We start from the raw sequence: 16,242 nt of genomic DNA on the forward strand, positions 1-16,242 counted from the left end.
TAACATTTTTCTAGCTCTGTTATATCTGGCTTGTAAGACTCTGGCTTCATTACACAAACTGAAATTTGCAATTAGCATAGCTACATACAATTGCTAATTAACACAGCAGTAGTGGGTGGCTGGGTTTCAGTACAGCGATTAGAGAAGGTCATTTAGCATTGACAAAGATCTTTGACCAGCTAAAGGAAGCCATTGTTCATGTTCTCTGACAGAAAAATACAAAAACACACAGATTGATTATTTAAAAAGTCAACTTTAATATACTCTAAGAATGATCAAGTGAACAATTTACATTTTTTTTCTGATCTTTTTTTTTTTTTTTTTTTTTTTACATATTTGTATAAAATTCACAGTTCAAGTGATTTTATAGAAGAACAAAATGGCATATATACGCCAACAAAAATGTGACATACAAAAAACAAAAAAACAAAACAAATATAACAAATGCTAAAGGATGGAGTAAAATACATTTAAAAAATAACATCTGTCTTTAGAACCCCACTTCAGCCCATTGGTCACTTAAAAAAGAAGTTGCACTCTGACCAGTTTGACTCTGGTTTGATCATAGTAACATTATCATCAGCCTCTCAGTGCAGTATGGAAAGAGAGCCTCAGATGTTTGGCTGTTAATGATCATCCATGTCTTAGTGAAATTGAAATTTAACACCAAACTCAATTAAGGTGTCTCCATGATGAACGCCCAGAATGTATGCCTTCTACAGAATACATAATCTGTATGTTATCTGTTTGGATTTGCCTCACCTGAGAACTTGTATTTGCAATAAATATGGCCTGTGGGCATGACCTCTTTGTTATCATTATCTTCATGATGCTCAAGAGTGTCAATTGCCTTTTAAGAACTGAGTTTACCACAGATGTTTTGGTGCAATTCAGTGATCCCCTCAAAATCTTACACAATATGTACAACAAAATGAAGATGAGAAAAGTAAAGTATACACAATGGAAACAAATCTCTAGAAGTAGATCACATTAGTTGTGCTAAAGGATGTTTTGACACTCTTTACCAGAACTAATCAATAATCTTTGTGAAGCTGTTGTTGTTGTGGTTACTGTTATTCATGTTCTCCTTTATGCTGTTGTTATTGTTGAGGAGGCTCAGGCCTTGTTGTTTCCTAAGGACACGAGGTATCACTTTCTTCTGAACAAAGAGTTTCTGGAGGAACCTGTCACTGATGCTAAAAGGGAAGTAGCTGCAGATGAAGTACATGAGTGTTAAACCCGGCCCAGCGTAGTATCGCACCTGGGGTTGAGGAGAGAGGAGTGCGTCCACAATGGTGTTGATGACAGGGCTCAGATCCTCATTGGCTGTTTTTGCGTAACTCTGGAAGAGTTCCTTGGTCTCCAGCAGGTATTCTTCTCCATATTCTTCTAGAAGGCTTGGGGGCAAGTTCTGGATCTGGCTCTTGTACTGTTTTTCCCAGTACTCTGTATTACTGCTCTGCCCTGCAAGGTAAGGAAATGGCAGAAAGCATGATGCAACATGAATGTAGAGGAGAAATCGGTCCAGAACAGATTGGAGACATAAACAGGTCTGGGGACACTTTATTCAGTTATTTATATTGTAATTCAGCGTGTAAAGAAAGACTCAAACCTCATGGATCCCTGAGGCTCAGATGTAAATAAACAAATCAAATGAGAACTTAACCGACGTGGCAGTTTTCTCTCAAGATGTAACCCATTTGTCTAAGAATATCTGAAATGGTTCACTTCTTGCCTGTAGTATAACTTGCAATACGCTGTAAACCAAAAATCTATTTGAACTAGATGTTAAAAAGCTCATCTGCAGTTCATACACCAAATTGTCCATATAAGTGGCCTTAGAGTTTGTCAGGCAATTTGCCTAAACATTGTGTGTTTTATGATAACAGAGAGTCTAAATTTCATCAAATTACAAACACTGTGACATGACTAGAGATCGGCAGTATACAGATAGGTGAATCATCAAACTGGAAGTATACAATATTTTGGTATATGTAAAAATGTTAATCACCTGTCTTAAAGGCAGAGGGTAAGATGGTGGAGACTTTGACACCCCACGGCTCCAGCTCATGACGAAGGGTGCTGATTAAAAGATTCAGAGCAGCTTTTGAAGCCCCGTATGATGCCAAACAAGGGAAGGGATGCTCACCTGCAGAAACAAACATTATATAGAGATATCTTAATCACAATTTACAGCACTGCTTATCCTTGAACATTTTAATGAGCTGGCTGATACGATAAAGGCTGTAAAAAAACTACGTAAGAAGAGCTACAACATTAATGTTTTAAATCTGTCACGTTGCCTGAAAACTGGTAAAGACAAAATGATGACCTTTATGGGACACATTCCAAAAGTCCAGAAGTTGTGGTGTTTTTTGACTGAGGGAGTGTCATTCATTGTAGGGGTAAAAAAGGTGTAAGAAAAAAGAAAAAGCTGGATTGTAGCCAGGACAATCATCAGTTTAACGGTGGAAACCAAGCAGCTATGTGGAGGTTAATTGCAGATTGTGACTGTTTATAAAGCGCATGATTTTGCCTCAAGACTTTGTATAATAAAAGGGCTTGTGTTCAAATCACTGGGAGGATGTACAGGATGTTTTAAGACAAAAGGCCTCCTGTAAGCCCTCTGAGAAAATGACTGTTCATCTGTATTGTGACAGTAGCATCTGCTGCTCATGACAGCTAAAACATTTAGTTTTCTTCTACAGTGAGACTGCACTGATGGAGACATCTTTATTTAAAAGGGCTGTGTGCCAGAGTTTACAGAGAACTCAACGGTATCCTGCTCCAGGCTGTTACTCATAGTATCACACTGTTTTGGCACAATGGCAGTAAACAAATGGAGATAAAATCTGGGGAGCCAGGCAAAGCTAAACGCACACTGAATTTCCCAACTGTGAATTCCAGCATGAGCTTGAGCAGAGAGCTGCTCTCAGTTGAAATTGTTAGTGGACACTTGAGAAGAAAGGAAAACAGGTGGATTACAGTTTGGGCTCCGATTAGTGTTTGGTTAGGTGTGATAAAGCCAGATGGAAGGCATAAAATAAACATCTGAGTGACAGAGATCCATTTATAAGCGCTGGCAGCTTTATGTGGATGGCAGAGAGAGAGAGAGACTTCTAATTAGATTTAGCACTGAAACAAGAAGCTGAAAATACTCATAAAAGTGTCATCATGCATACAATTTAATTTACTCGTTCTTTTCTTTCTCTTTTATTAGTGATGAAGTCAGAGTAGAGTGGCTTGGATATATAATATCTGTATAAAAGCTCTAGCTGAATGGTTAGAGCTCACATGTACGTTATGTGCATGTGTAAGTGTATCTGTGTACGTGTATGTGCATGTATAAGTGTGTATGTGTATGTGTATGTGCATGTATGTGTATAAGTATGTATGTGTATGTGTATGTGTATGTGTATGTGTATGTGTATGTGTACAGTACCTGAAGGGCTGGAGATTGTCACAATCCTGCCTTTAGCCTGTCTGAGAAGTGGCAGGAAGGTTCTGGTGACAGTGAGTGTTCCAAAGAAGTTGATCTCCATGCATCCTCTGTAGTTGGACATCAGGGAGAGCTCAGCATCCCCAATATTCACACACAATCCAGCATTATTAACAAGTCCCCACAAATCTAGAGAAAAGAAAACATGCATAGGTATAATTTACTGTAGATTACTTTCCGTTTTATGGTGTAATTATGACTTTTAACAAACTGGGAGCACTGAAAACTGTAATTAATTAACCACAATTCATTTTGTATTTATTTATTTTTTTAATTTTTTTTTACCATTTTAAAGTAATTTTTTTATTATATTAATTCTTGTTTGTTTTTGTTTGATATTAATAATAATTTATTAATTGTAATACATTCGAGGTAACCTACAGACCACTTGGATGTTTGCTGGTTGAGAACCACTGCTCTAAAATGACAGAGTGCAAAATTGTCATGTATTGTATTGGTCATCACATTTTTAAAAAGATCTGCATTGGCCTGCACTTGTGACACCTAAGTGTATAAATGTGTTGGATGTGTTTATTGTACCATAACACATGGTGCAGCACATGTGCCTTTGTCACAGATTTTCAACACTATCTAATGAATTGTCCAAGACCATCTGGAGAATCACAGAGATACGGAGTGGCTTAGTACAGAGGGACTGAGTGATCTGGGTTTTATCTGCTGAAATGGCATAGAATTGTTTGTGATGACAGCATGTGATTTATATCTATCTGGTTACAATTAAACTCTGTCCAAATTTAATGCTTATAATGATTATCTTCACCCTTACCCTCTACGTTTGTTTGATCAATTGTTTGGGGAAATTATTTGCAGAATAAGGAAACCAACACCTCATCCGAGAAAGAAATAAAGCAGGGAGAAGAGAGAACAACAAAGGCCTGAAACAATCTGATAAAAACATAGCTACTGTACATAGAGATTGAGTTAGTTAAGAACTATACACTCTTAAAAATAAAGGTTTTTTTTATTGGGATTTATGGTTCCATGAAGAACCTTCAACATCCATGAAACCTTTTCATGGCACAAAAGTTTCTTTGTAGAGGAAAAAGGTTCTTCACACAAGAAAAAAATGTTTACTGTCTTTAAAGAATTCTTCAAGGTCCTTTGAGGAACCCAAAATGGTTCTTCTATGTTATGACTGGCATCTTTATCTTTTGGAAACTTTATTTTTTAGAGTGTATAGTTGAAAAAAACTAAATCTACAAACCTATATCAGATATTAAGATGTACTGTATCAGCATTCGAATATGTCTTCACTTTTCCCTTAGCTTAGCATCTAAATTGAGGAGATTTAAGAATAAAATGCTGAACTAGAGTTTTGAAAAAGGCAGCATGGAAAAAAAGTCATAAGCCACCTGGCGCTGTGGTGTGTATGTTTGAAAATAAAACAGCCCCTTGATGTACTGCCAAATTATACACCACCCTTCCACCCCATCCCCTCTTCTTGCCAACACATTCTCTGAGATTAAACATCCACGTCGGTCACGCAAAAACAAACAAACAAACAAACAAACAAACAAACAAACAAAAAATGCTTGCACACTACATACACATGCAAACACATATATACCTGATTACGCTGAATCTCTTGTAAAGTAAACAGCACTTACAAAAAATTTGCCCATGGAGCAGAAATGAATTGATTTGTGGGACCTACTTTAAAGGTAATTCAGTGAGGTGCTTTGTTGATAGCATGGTTCCAAATTTGGTTCAACAGAAACGTTAATGGAAACCACAAGCTGGTTAAAGTTTATTCAGGGCAACCAAAAGTTGCTGGCAGTTTTCAGATATACGAACATTCGTACAGGGGTATTTTATGTTCATGTTGGAGTGTGATTGTGTGTGTGTGTATTTCTGGCATAGTGCAAGAGTAAATCCTCACCTCTCATGCCAAGTTTAGCCTTGGTGTCGAGCAGGGCTTGCTGTACCTGCTGAGGCTGGGTGATGTCTACCTGCAGGAGGGTAAGGCGTGATGAACAGACTCTGCGCAAGTGCTTGGCTCCTTCTCCATCCAGGTTCAATACAGTCGCGAACACTTCAAACCCCATGGCATCTAACCGCTTTGCTGTAGCATTACCAAACCCTGAATCACAACCTACAGAGACAGGGGAAAGAAACGCGAGAATGTTATGACAATATATTACAATCCAAACACTCTAAATACTCACATTCTGGCAAAATTTCCCAGTAATTTCACTTAAATGGCATCAATATTATCATCATCCTAATAGCTGTTTTGGATTCCTTTTTGAACACTTAAGCCAGTTTTAGGAAACCTTCTTGTATGGAACAAGAGTGAAAACTTGATGAGGAAGCATAGTCAACATTGGCAAAATGTATTGTAATCTCACTACTATGACCTCTGAACACCTATAAAGTTCAGCAAAATCAGAACAGTACAACAGGAAACAAAAGTACAGTTATATAAAGTCTTTACCCCACATCAAGTAGCATGATAGTATGACGCATCAATCTCTGAAACACGACTTTCTTATCTCTTTACTAGATTACACACCTGAAAGAGATATTGGTGTTAATGTCCTTCAATTTGAGGACTTTGTAGTTTGGGAGCTGTATTACTAAAATTATAAAAATGCAAATCAGGACTCAGTGTGTTAGAAACAAATGCAGCTATGGTTACAAATGCATTCACATGATTTTGATATCTGACACTCTCACACACACATTTACAGAAGTGGCGGCAGGGAACGACACATTAATGAGGAAAATTAACATCTGATCTTTATGAGGGTCATTTGAGTACAGATAACATATAAAGCCACAGGAACTTTACCCTCAACATGCAGAAGAATGCTGAAAAAAGGAGAGTAACTGTAGACTTTCTGTTCTTTTCCTACCCCTGATGTGCAAGTTGTTCTTGGAACTGAATGCCAGTGCACTACAGATTCTGAAGGCCAAAAGTGACATGAATAGACACAAAGACATAAAGATTTCTCTCAATGTGAGGTCTACAACATAACTGAACCGCTGGGCTTTAGAAATTAATGTTTTCTGGGAGTGTCAATTTTTATAATCTTTTTTCTTTTAAAAAATGGTTGTTAGGAATTTTGTTTCCATCCAAACTAAACATATTCCATTCTGTGTCTCTTTAGTTTGGCAGGGAAGAAAAGTTGTAAAATTAAAACAATAATAATAATAAAATTGTGATGAATTTTTATACACTGTCCCGAGGTCAGTGGCCTCACTTTTAACCTCTAATTGTGTGGCAAACAATTATGCACCAGACACTAGTTATGTTGCTGCACACGCTTACACTTCACCTGGACAGGAGGCTTCGTAGGAGCGCTACTGACCTGGCTCTGCGCGCCACCAAGACCACTGCCCAGGCTATCGGGCGATCGAGTGCCACTTGTGACTGACACTTACTGATTAAACTTACTGATTAAAAGGAAAATCTATCCTTTCCACCCTCATGCCATCCAATAAATATATGACTTTCATTTATCAGATGAACACAAAGTGTTATTCTTATGCGAAAAGATAAATACAAAAAACAAAAAACAAAAAAAAAACAATACAAATACCAATATTTTAAACTTTACCATCGTGTCCACTTTGTTTGTGGTTTCTCAAGTGGTCCTGTCCCCTTGCATTATACAGACTATAAATCTTTTCCTGTGTTCATCTGAAGAAAGAAAGTCATAAACATCTGGGACAACATGAGGGTGAGTAAATGATGAGAGAATTTTCATTTTGGGGTGAACTATTCCTTGAAGAGCAAGATGTGATGCAGAGGCTAAAACATATTCCAGACAGAACACAAGAATGTGTTGCATTAATGAGGAGAGTCATAGAATTAAACATACAACATTAACATTTTGAAAGGAAACTTTTTTGTGTTGTCTATTCTAAAACAAGGTTGTGTTGGACCCGGCGCTTCAGACATCATCCTGATCTGCAGGATAGTAAGAGGATGGGGTTAGATCTCACTACGGCTGGACCGCCCCTCAAGCAGCCTCTCTTAGACTTCTTGACACCTTGTTCAGTTCTGGGTGCAGAGGGAAATGTGTTTTGTGCAAACAATGGGTCTGTGCATGCGCCCCAAGCATTCAGTCGCTGTGATATTGGGAAAAATAAAACACACACATTTTCAAAAAGAGAGCAAATTTCCTCTTCCATTACTCACAAGTGTTCTGCCCCTGTGCAGCTAGACACTTGAGTTAATTCAACCCCTCGCCATGCGGGCCGAGTCCTGGCAGGCCATTCCCCAGAGTGTCGGGCTGGGTTAAGGGGATAATAATACAAGGATATTCACTCCAATTCGCTCGAAGACCCCTGTGCTTCAGCGGCGTGGTCTCCACCTCAGTGCAAAGCAAAGACGCCCAATTCCTCTGTTCAGAGGTGATGAACCTGCTGGCAAAGGGTGCTATAGAAACCATTCCTCCAGCACAGAGCGAGTCAGGCTTTTACAGCCATTACTTCCTCGTCCTCAAAAAGGACGGTGGCCTCTGGCCCATCCTCGATCTCAGACGCCTGAATCACACCCTCATGAAAAGGTTGTTCAGGATGATCACACTGAAACAGATCCTTGTGCAAATACGCCTAGGAGACTGGTTTTGTTCTCTGGACCTGAAGGATGCATACTTTCACATCCAGATAGCCCCCATCACAGGCAATTCTTGAGATTCGCCTTAGAGGGAGTGGCATATCAATACACGGTCCTTCCCTTCGGGCTGTCCCTGGCCCCCCACACTTTTATGAAGTGCATGGACGTGGCTCTTTCCCCTCTGAGACAGATTGGTATCCGCATTCTCAAATACCTTGATGACTGGCTCGTTCTGGCCCAGTCCAAGGCAGAATTAATATCACACAAGACCCTCCTCCTCAGCCACCTGGAGTGCCTTGGACTCAGGGTAAATTTTGCCAAGAGCACGTTGTTCCCCAGACAGCGAATATCATTCCTGGGAACAATTTTCGACTCAGCCCATATGAGAGCTACAGTCGCGGCGGATCAGGCTCTGGCTATAAGGAGGCTGGTGACCTCCTTCAAGATCAGTCCGCTCACCCTCTCAAAGCATTTAAGAGGATGCTGGGCTTTATGGCAGCAGCATTGCCGGTGCTACAGTTGGGTCTGTTTTGTATGTGCCCCCTTCAGCGCTGGTTGAAACCACGAGTTCCATCACATGCGTGGTGTCATGGACGCCTGCACATCAGGGTGAGTCAGGCCTGTGTAACAGCCCTGGCCCCCTGGACGAACTCCCGTTGGATAGAACAGGGCGTGGCCATGGGAATGGTTTACAGGAGAACACTTGTCTTGACAGACACCTCCAACTCAGGTTGGGGGGCGCTGTGCGAAGGCATGCCAACTTTCGGCCAATGGTCGAAAGCAGAAAAAGGCTTCCACATCAACTGCCTGGAAATGCTAGCAGTATGTCGAGCCTATCCATTCTTACTGCCAGTCCTAAAAGGATGCCATGTGCTAATGTCAGTGGTGTCCTACACAAATCGTCAGGGGGGCCTCTCCCCAAAGCATCTTTTCTCTCTTGCACCTCCTGGAATGGGCTCAGCTCAACTTGTGCTTGTTGAGAGCAGCGCATGTACTGGGCAAACTAAACAAAGGAGCAGACAGGTTATAAAGGAGCAATGTCTCCTCAGGGGAGTGGACGCTCCATCCGCAAATGGTTCAAGAGATCTGGGAGTTCTGTGCCAAGGCCGAGGTAGACCTTTTCACCTCAGAAGATAACTCTCATTGCCCAATTTATTTCTCAAAAATTAAGGATGCTATGGCCCATGATTGGCCCAACCTCCTTCTTTATGCTTTTCCCCTGATCGCCCTAATCCCACGGGTAATCAGACGAGTAAGGGAACAGAAACACAGGGTTCTCCTGGTGGCCCCCCTTTGGATGAACCAGCTGTGGCCTGCACCTCTGGCCGCTCGACGGGAGGGGATCTGCCCATGGTGCTGAGGGCCCTGAAGGACCCCTATAGGTAGTCATACTCTTCCTTTGGCCTTCAATGCCCCATTGGAGTACAGGCCCACTCGACTAGAGGTATCGCCTCATCCTGGGCATGGTCCAGTGGTGTGTCCATCATGGATATTTGTGAGGCAGCTGGCTGTTTGGTAACTTCAACATTTGGATGGTTTTATAGAATGGAAGTCTTTGTATTTGGGTAGTGGGTCCTTTCCGCTTGAAGTGACATGCACTGCATAAACAAATGTGACAGTGAGCCCTTGACTGTATCTCGCCCCACCTCTCTGGCATCAGTTCACCTGTTAGCTCTCGACCCCTTGGTGTCGAATCTATAGGAGTTCTTTGGAACGATTAACCAGGCCGGGTGTGACCTCAGGAAGCTCAACCCATTTTAGCCTTGGATTATTGTTAACTTCTTTTGGGGAAATGATTGCTTATGGAAGTTGATATCTTTAGTCGTTCCACTACATAGAATGGCGTGATTGTACTCAGTTCCCTTATGCATTTAGGAAGACGCAGTACAAGTGTAGTATCGAAAGGGAACGTACTTGGTTACTTAATGAAACCTTGGTTCCTTGAGTTACTTGAACAAGTACTGCGTTGCTAGCCGTGCTATGTAGCTGCACGACTCAGTCGTCGCTTCAGCTGAAGTAACCTGAGAATCCTGTGGCGAGCGCCTGCTTATATAGCCAGACACCCCGCCCATTCTGGCAGGCTTTGGCAGGCTTTGGTGGGCTTCGTCACAATAGGCTTATGCAGCTCCGCTGCCTAGCCATTGGTTCGTTTCTAATACACTGCACAAACAAATGGCCGTGCAGTTTCACTGCATGAATAAGAAATGCTTCAGTTCAAGAGAAAAAAGACTTTTTCCCATATGTGTCTAGCAAGATGCAGTTCTCGTTCCCATATCTCAGGGAACCAAGGTTACGTTAAGTAACTGAATATGTTTTAACAATGAAAAGTAATATTACAGACAGTGATGCATCTGCAACAACAATAATTTTCATAGTTCTGATCTACTTAATATAACTTCTTAATCATATGGTTAGTTTCTGTTAATATTGAAGGTTATATGCTTAATAGCTCTGTTTGAAACATTTTGTATTGGGGGTCCCTGCTATGTCTATCACCTAAGGGGTCCTTGCCCTGAAAAAAATGTTCAAGACCCCTGATGTAATGTATTATTATCAGTTTTCATCAGTTTGACTAAAATACACACTTATACACTGCTAATAAAATTCATTTAAGATTTAAGTATTTGGTGGTAAAGTGTAGCTTGAGGTCTGTCTACATCTAATTTGAGCTTCAGTGCTGAATCAATCCTCTCTGAACTCTGGCCCCATGATGCCACACTTAGGCCTAAACCTTCTTTATCTGTTTAACCTCTTCACCCAACTTGACCAACTAGGCATGGCGAGAATACCAAAGGTGTCCCTCCCCTACCTTTTCCTCCAAATATTTACAGTGTGCTGTTATGTAACATTGATATGGGTATTATTAGACATCTCGGGTCTAGCATATCTCATCCCACACTCAACTGGCCTGCATTCTGGAGTTGCTCCAGGGACATTGGGTAAGGAAAAGGCCTGCCAGAGCCCTGATGAGCCACTTCTGAATTCCCACACACACATGTGATCACAGTGAAGCCCACAGGGCTTGGAGGACACTCGGTACTGGCACTGTGTGCTGATCAGTGAAGCAATATGTGGAACTTCCCTGGCCTCAGCAAAAAAGAGCTAAACAAGAAACAGTGAGGGTGACTGAGAGCCAATGAAGCAGAAATGAAGCAGACACATATGTATACTGTAGTGGTCCAAAAATGTGCAGGACACTTTACATCACTTAAAAATGCCTGAATGGCATTGCAATAAATGCAAAATATCAAACCAATTTGCATCTGAAAACAAATAATGCTAGACTTTTAAAACTAACTTTTTTTCCCCTCACAATCAATTACTCAAGATTATGTTTAGTGGATATATAAAGTCAGTTCTCTGGAAACATTTAATATGGGCATAAACAAGAAAGTTTTAACAAGTTTTAAGAACCAGCAAGAAAAATTCTTCTTTTTATTTTTATTTTTCAGCCAATATATTAAGAATAGTAATAAGAGTAATCATAGTAATAATAATAATAATAATAATATCAAATTATTAAAATGAAACAATATTTATACATTTATAAATGTCTAAATACTAATTTGTACCAGAGTATATACAAAATATAAGATAATAATAATAATAATAATAATAATAATAATAATAATAATAAGAAGAAGAAGAAGAAGAAGAAGAAGAAGAAGAAGAAGATGAAGAAATTTATTAATAATATATGACATTTATACACTCTAAGAAATTTACAAACATTCTAAGTGTAGCTTTATTGTCTAAAGACTATTTCGGACTTGTGTATATGCAGAATATAAAAAAAATAAAAATTATAAGAAAATATAACAACAACAATAATACTACAAAAAATATATATAATTAAAATTCTATATCATTTATACACTTCTAAGTATAGCTAAAGCGTCTAAACAAATAATTTATTTATCTAAATAATATTTGGGACCAAGGTATATAAATCTTTCGCCTCACTCACTTGTGAGCTCACATACAAGAGTGGCTTGCATTTAGGTCTCTGAATAATGAGGGATTAATCGTGCTTCCTCCTGCTGTCTTCAGCATGTAAACACAATGGAGTGTGCCTCATGCTAAGTGATCAGATTTCCCACTGCCCTTCATCACACATACAGACTAATGTCACTTGGTACTTAGTAGCTCACTTACAGATCCGGATTGACGTCATACTTTTCATAGAAATGGGGTTGGTTTCTGAATGAATTATACACTGATTGGCCTAATTCTTACAAATCTCCATAACTCAATTGGGGATAGTCTTAAGAAGCAAATGTTAGTGCAGACAGTTGAAGTGATGAGAGCATGTGTTTATTTAACTCTAGAAGTTCACACCTTTGTGGTGCTAGAACCTGGTGTTAATCACAGCTTAGTTGAGGCAATGTGAAATTTAGAGAAAGCGACATATAGCAAGATTTGAATACACAGTTTTAAGTTTTGGCTATGCAGTATTTACAGAGTATCATCAAAGTTAAAAGAAGGAATTTCTTATTAAAACATACATTTATATACAGAGAATGTAAATGTGTGTGCTGTTCCCTTTATTGGGCAATTTATGGAAAAAAATTTTAATCAAAAAAAGCCGGCTTCATTACGTAGAAAGGAAACATTCTTTGAGGAACAGACGCCTCTGATTAATTAGAAGTCAGGATTACATAAGTTTATATGTTAGGAGTTCTGGCATAGTGGACAACACACTTCAACATTATATTTCCAAAGCTTGTGATTAACATGTACAAGGTGTACTGGCCTTGTAGTCTATAGGCAATTTTCCAGCTTGACAAAATAACAACTTTAGTTTGTGTAGTCAGCCAATTCTGTAACCTTATCCCCCTGCCTCACAGCATTTCAAGCCCTGACTGTGCATTTCTGCTGGCTTTGTGAGAGGTTTACAGGTTTTCCACTTTCGTTTGGTTTTTGGCATAAGAGTGACTTAGAGCTATGAGAAGGGTAATTTGAGAAAATATAATGTCCATCAGAAATTTTACTTAAAAGTACAATACCATGTCATTACATGCTAACTGGTAGTACAGAAACAAAGACAAGAAAATGAAGAAAAACATAATCAAGTAGTGTGCTCTGTGCCAAATTCAGAAGCTCATGCTGGTTCTGTGTATGTGTATTAAAACAAGCAATGAAGGTGGTTGATTGGGTTGCTGGTTACCATGCCAATAGACAGCAGACAGCTTTGGGGGATTTAAAGGAACCCATATGAGTTAGTTCTGAGAAACCCACGTCCATCAAAGGGACATAAGCTGCCTTGGAGTAACCGAATGAATTTAAACCCCTTGCCCTGCGAAGTGAACCAACCGAAGAGAAATGGACATGCCTGTTTGTTTTTCATAGCACCTTAAGAAAAAGAAAAACCTTGACACTGTCAAAAATTAACCAAATTAAAATTAAGCCGAGGATAATAATTCAGTATGCAGACATACAATTGTGATACATATGTTATACACATGCATTCATGCATACATACTGTACATATAGTACATATAATTTACTCATCAGGGTTCATCTTGTGCTTGTACCTCTCAGTTTTTTTTTTTTTTTTGATTTTGTGGTTTGCCTCGGTTGCAGAAGAGGTTGAATAATCAGTAATCAAGCAATTGTTTATAGGTGTTTAGGGCTGCTTTGGGCTTTAGTGGATAAAGAAATCATACTGAACTAAAAGATATGTGCTCAGATCGAGAACATAGCTATTGAAGGAGCTTATGAACCAGATTAAACAGGAGTTCTAAAACCGCTTAACAGTCAAATTAATCAACACATAACTGCCTTTATTCCTCAAGGTCTGAACTAGCAGTTCCATAGTGTTGGTGAGATTCTTTTTTAAGAGCTGCTGGTTGCAGATCTCATACATGTACATACAAACTTCCTTGTTTTGATATTGAGCTAATATAATTTTATATTGTTTTGAATGTTTAAGAAGCCATAAACCAAAACTAGTTTTAAAATCTTCGTAACTGGACAAAATGTGCAATGTACTGAATGACAGATTTTTTAAAAAAATGTTTTGAGTGAAATATTCCTTTAAAGCTGTGCATTCAGTGCAACTGCAGAAGCCTCAAAGAGCACTTAAATAAGCAGTTTACAAAGCTGTAATTTGTAAATAAGCTTTAAGTATACCACCAGGTACAACACAGCAGCTCTTTGATTTGATTTATGGCTTACACTGCATTTTTGTTGCATAAGATAATTTAACTTAGAATCAGATTAGCTCGGCCAATTAAGAAAAAGCCCAATCATCTTAGAGTACTCTCTAGTTCACCGGCAGTACACAATAAAGGTTGACACACAACACATCAGATAGATTAGACAATCAGAATGCATATCTTACAAATGCCACTAAAAACTTGGCTTAGCTTGAATAGAAAGTCACATGATCAATATAATTTAAGGCGTACCACGTGTTTTCCTGATTGCCTTAAAATATGGTTCAGTACTGATACTGAGTTGAACATTACATCTAATTCAGCTTGATATGGTGAAAGGATAGAGAAGGTCGTTTTACAAAGAACAGGATGTTCTGAATCAAGCTCTACAGTACTCAAACATAAGACAGGATGTTTTGGTGAGCAGAAGTGACTGATCAGGAGTAATTTATATGGGACTTTCCATACAAAATCATAGCATGTGCAGACAAGAAGTGTACAAATTTGCTGTTCATTCAGTCACAATGCAGATGTCACAATGCATCCTCATTTTACCTCTTAAAGTTACTGAATCACTAGACATAAAACAACAACAATCTTAATATAATTGTGGCAATTTTGCACATAAAAAAAAAAAAATACACTACGCACTAAATATAAATGCAGGCTAAACTATGACACATGCCTATTAATTTGATGCCCTAATTATGTTTTTGTTCTACCTCTTTTGTTTGTTCTTACCTGTGATGAAGACAGCCTTGCCTTCAACTGGCAGGAAGGGTTTGGGGGTGGCCCACGTAAAGTACAGCCAGCAGGACACACAAAGGACCAATCTTGCAAGCACAGTGGGCATGCACAGGGCACACAGTCTCTCCACCAGCAGAGTGGCACCCAGCCATGCCACCACTAAGGGCATGGCACCGATATGGAATGCCAGAAACTTCTTCATCGCTCCACCAACAAGGATGGACATTACTCCGATGTAAATCCAGAAAGACACTGCACAGTCTTCCATTGTACTACAGGTGGAAATGCTTTGTAATCTCTCCCTGCCTCTTTTCTTTTTCTTTCTGTCTCTCTTACACTGACTCTGGCAACTTTCCCTCTTTTTCCTCTCCCTCTCTCTTTATCACTGTCTCTTTCTCAAGTGGGATCACACTTACAAATGAGCAACCATGTGCCTACTCGGTTCCCTACAATCTCAAGCTCAGGCAGGCTACACACAGATCTCACACATTCCAACTCCGAGTAGGAGAGTAAGACCTAGTGAACAGATTCGACTGACTCCGTGTGTGTATATATAGTGTACTCTGCAGGAGAGGGGAGGGATTATGCTCAAGCAGATGTAATCAAAGCCCAATGGCCAAAGCTTCGCAACATTTCTTGTAACACCCCCCACCCCCACCCCCAGCATACATATGTCTCCTTTAAAACAAGGCATGTGCTCTTCATGTCTTTTCCACCTTTTTACTCCTTTTGTTTGGCTTCAACAATCACTTGTGAAAACTTTCTTTTGTTGATAATCAGAATTGTGAGTTGATATATATATATGAACAAGATATCATATTTTAAACTAAACTGAAAAGAACCTTACAGAATCTTACACACTATTACAGCCTTCTTTTTCTACAAAGCTGCTTTGAAACAATGTGCACTGCAACAATTAAAACTGACTTGTCTTGAATTGCAGGTCTCAGTAACACACTGTGACTGGTTTTACTACATATGTTGTACGTGCATACGCGCACATGTGGTGGGCTTTGGGTCACGTGACTGTCTTTCCTCTGTGATTAATCCACGAAATGTCCCTTTGATGTGTTTTGGCATTAGTGTGTATGTTATAAGCCCAGCAGGTCTGATTTGCTGCTCCTTTCAAAGTTACACTAAACGAATGTTCATTCACAGTAATATACAAAAAGAAGCAAAACTTGTTGAGTTTGTCTAATTACACATGACAGTACAGTACACCATAATAAATTACACAGTTCCTCCTTCATGCA

General features: G+C 39.3%; 1 protein-coding gene across 1 annotated transcript; it reads right to left on the bottom strand.

The window, feature by feature from the left end:
* Positions 1-233: 233 nt before the first annotated feature.
* On the bottom strand, positions 234-15,529 carry LOC109060187 (corticosteroid 11-beta-dehydrogenase isozyme 2-like). Its single transcript, XM_042760300.1, has 5 exons — positions 14,984-15,529; positions 5,400-5,612; positions 3,443-3,628; positions 2,012-2,149; positions 234-1,464 (listed from the first exon to the last, which is right to left on the bottom strand). The coding sequence occupies exons 1-5, from the start codon at positions 15,255-15,257 to the stop codon at positions 1,031-1,033; spliced, it is 1,245 nt and encodes a 414-aa protein (XP_042616234.1). The 5' UTR covers positions 15,258-15,529; the 3' UTR covers positions 234-1,030.
* Between the last annotated feature and the right edge of the window lie 713 nt (positions 15,530-16,242).

This window comes from Cyprinus carpio, chromosome A7, assembly GCF_018340385.1.
Source record: "Cyprinus carpio isolate SPL01 chromosome A7, ASM1834038v1, whole genome shotgun sequence".
NCBI lineage: Eukaryota > Metazoa > Chordata > Actinopteri > Cypriniformes > Cyprinidae > Cyprinus > Cyprinus carpio.

Bases quoted from the DNA above. Each gene is read 5' to 3' on its own strand.
- LOC109060187 (XM_042760300.1), bottom strand. From the start codon at position 15,257: ATGGAAGACTGTGCAGTGTCTTTCTGGATTTACATCGGAGTAATGTCC. The intron at 5,613-14,983 runs GTAAGAACAAAC...CTGTCTCTGTAG, and splicing joins CAAGGCTGTCTTCATCACAG to GTTGTGATTCAGGGTTTGGT. The intron at 3,629-5,399 runs GTGAGGATTTAC...TCTTTTCTCTAG, and splicing joins GGCTAAACTTGGCATGAGAG to ATTTGTGGGGACTTGTTAAT.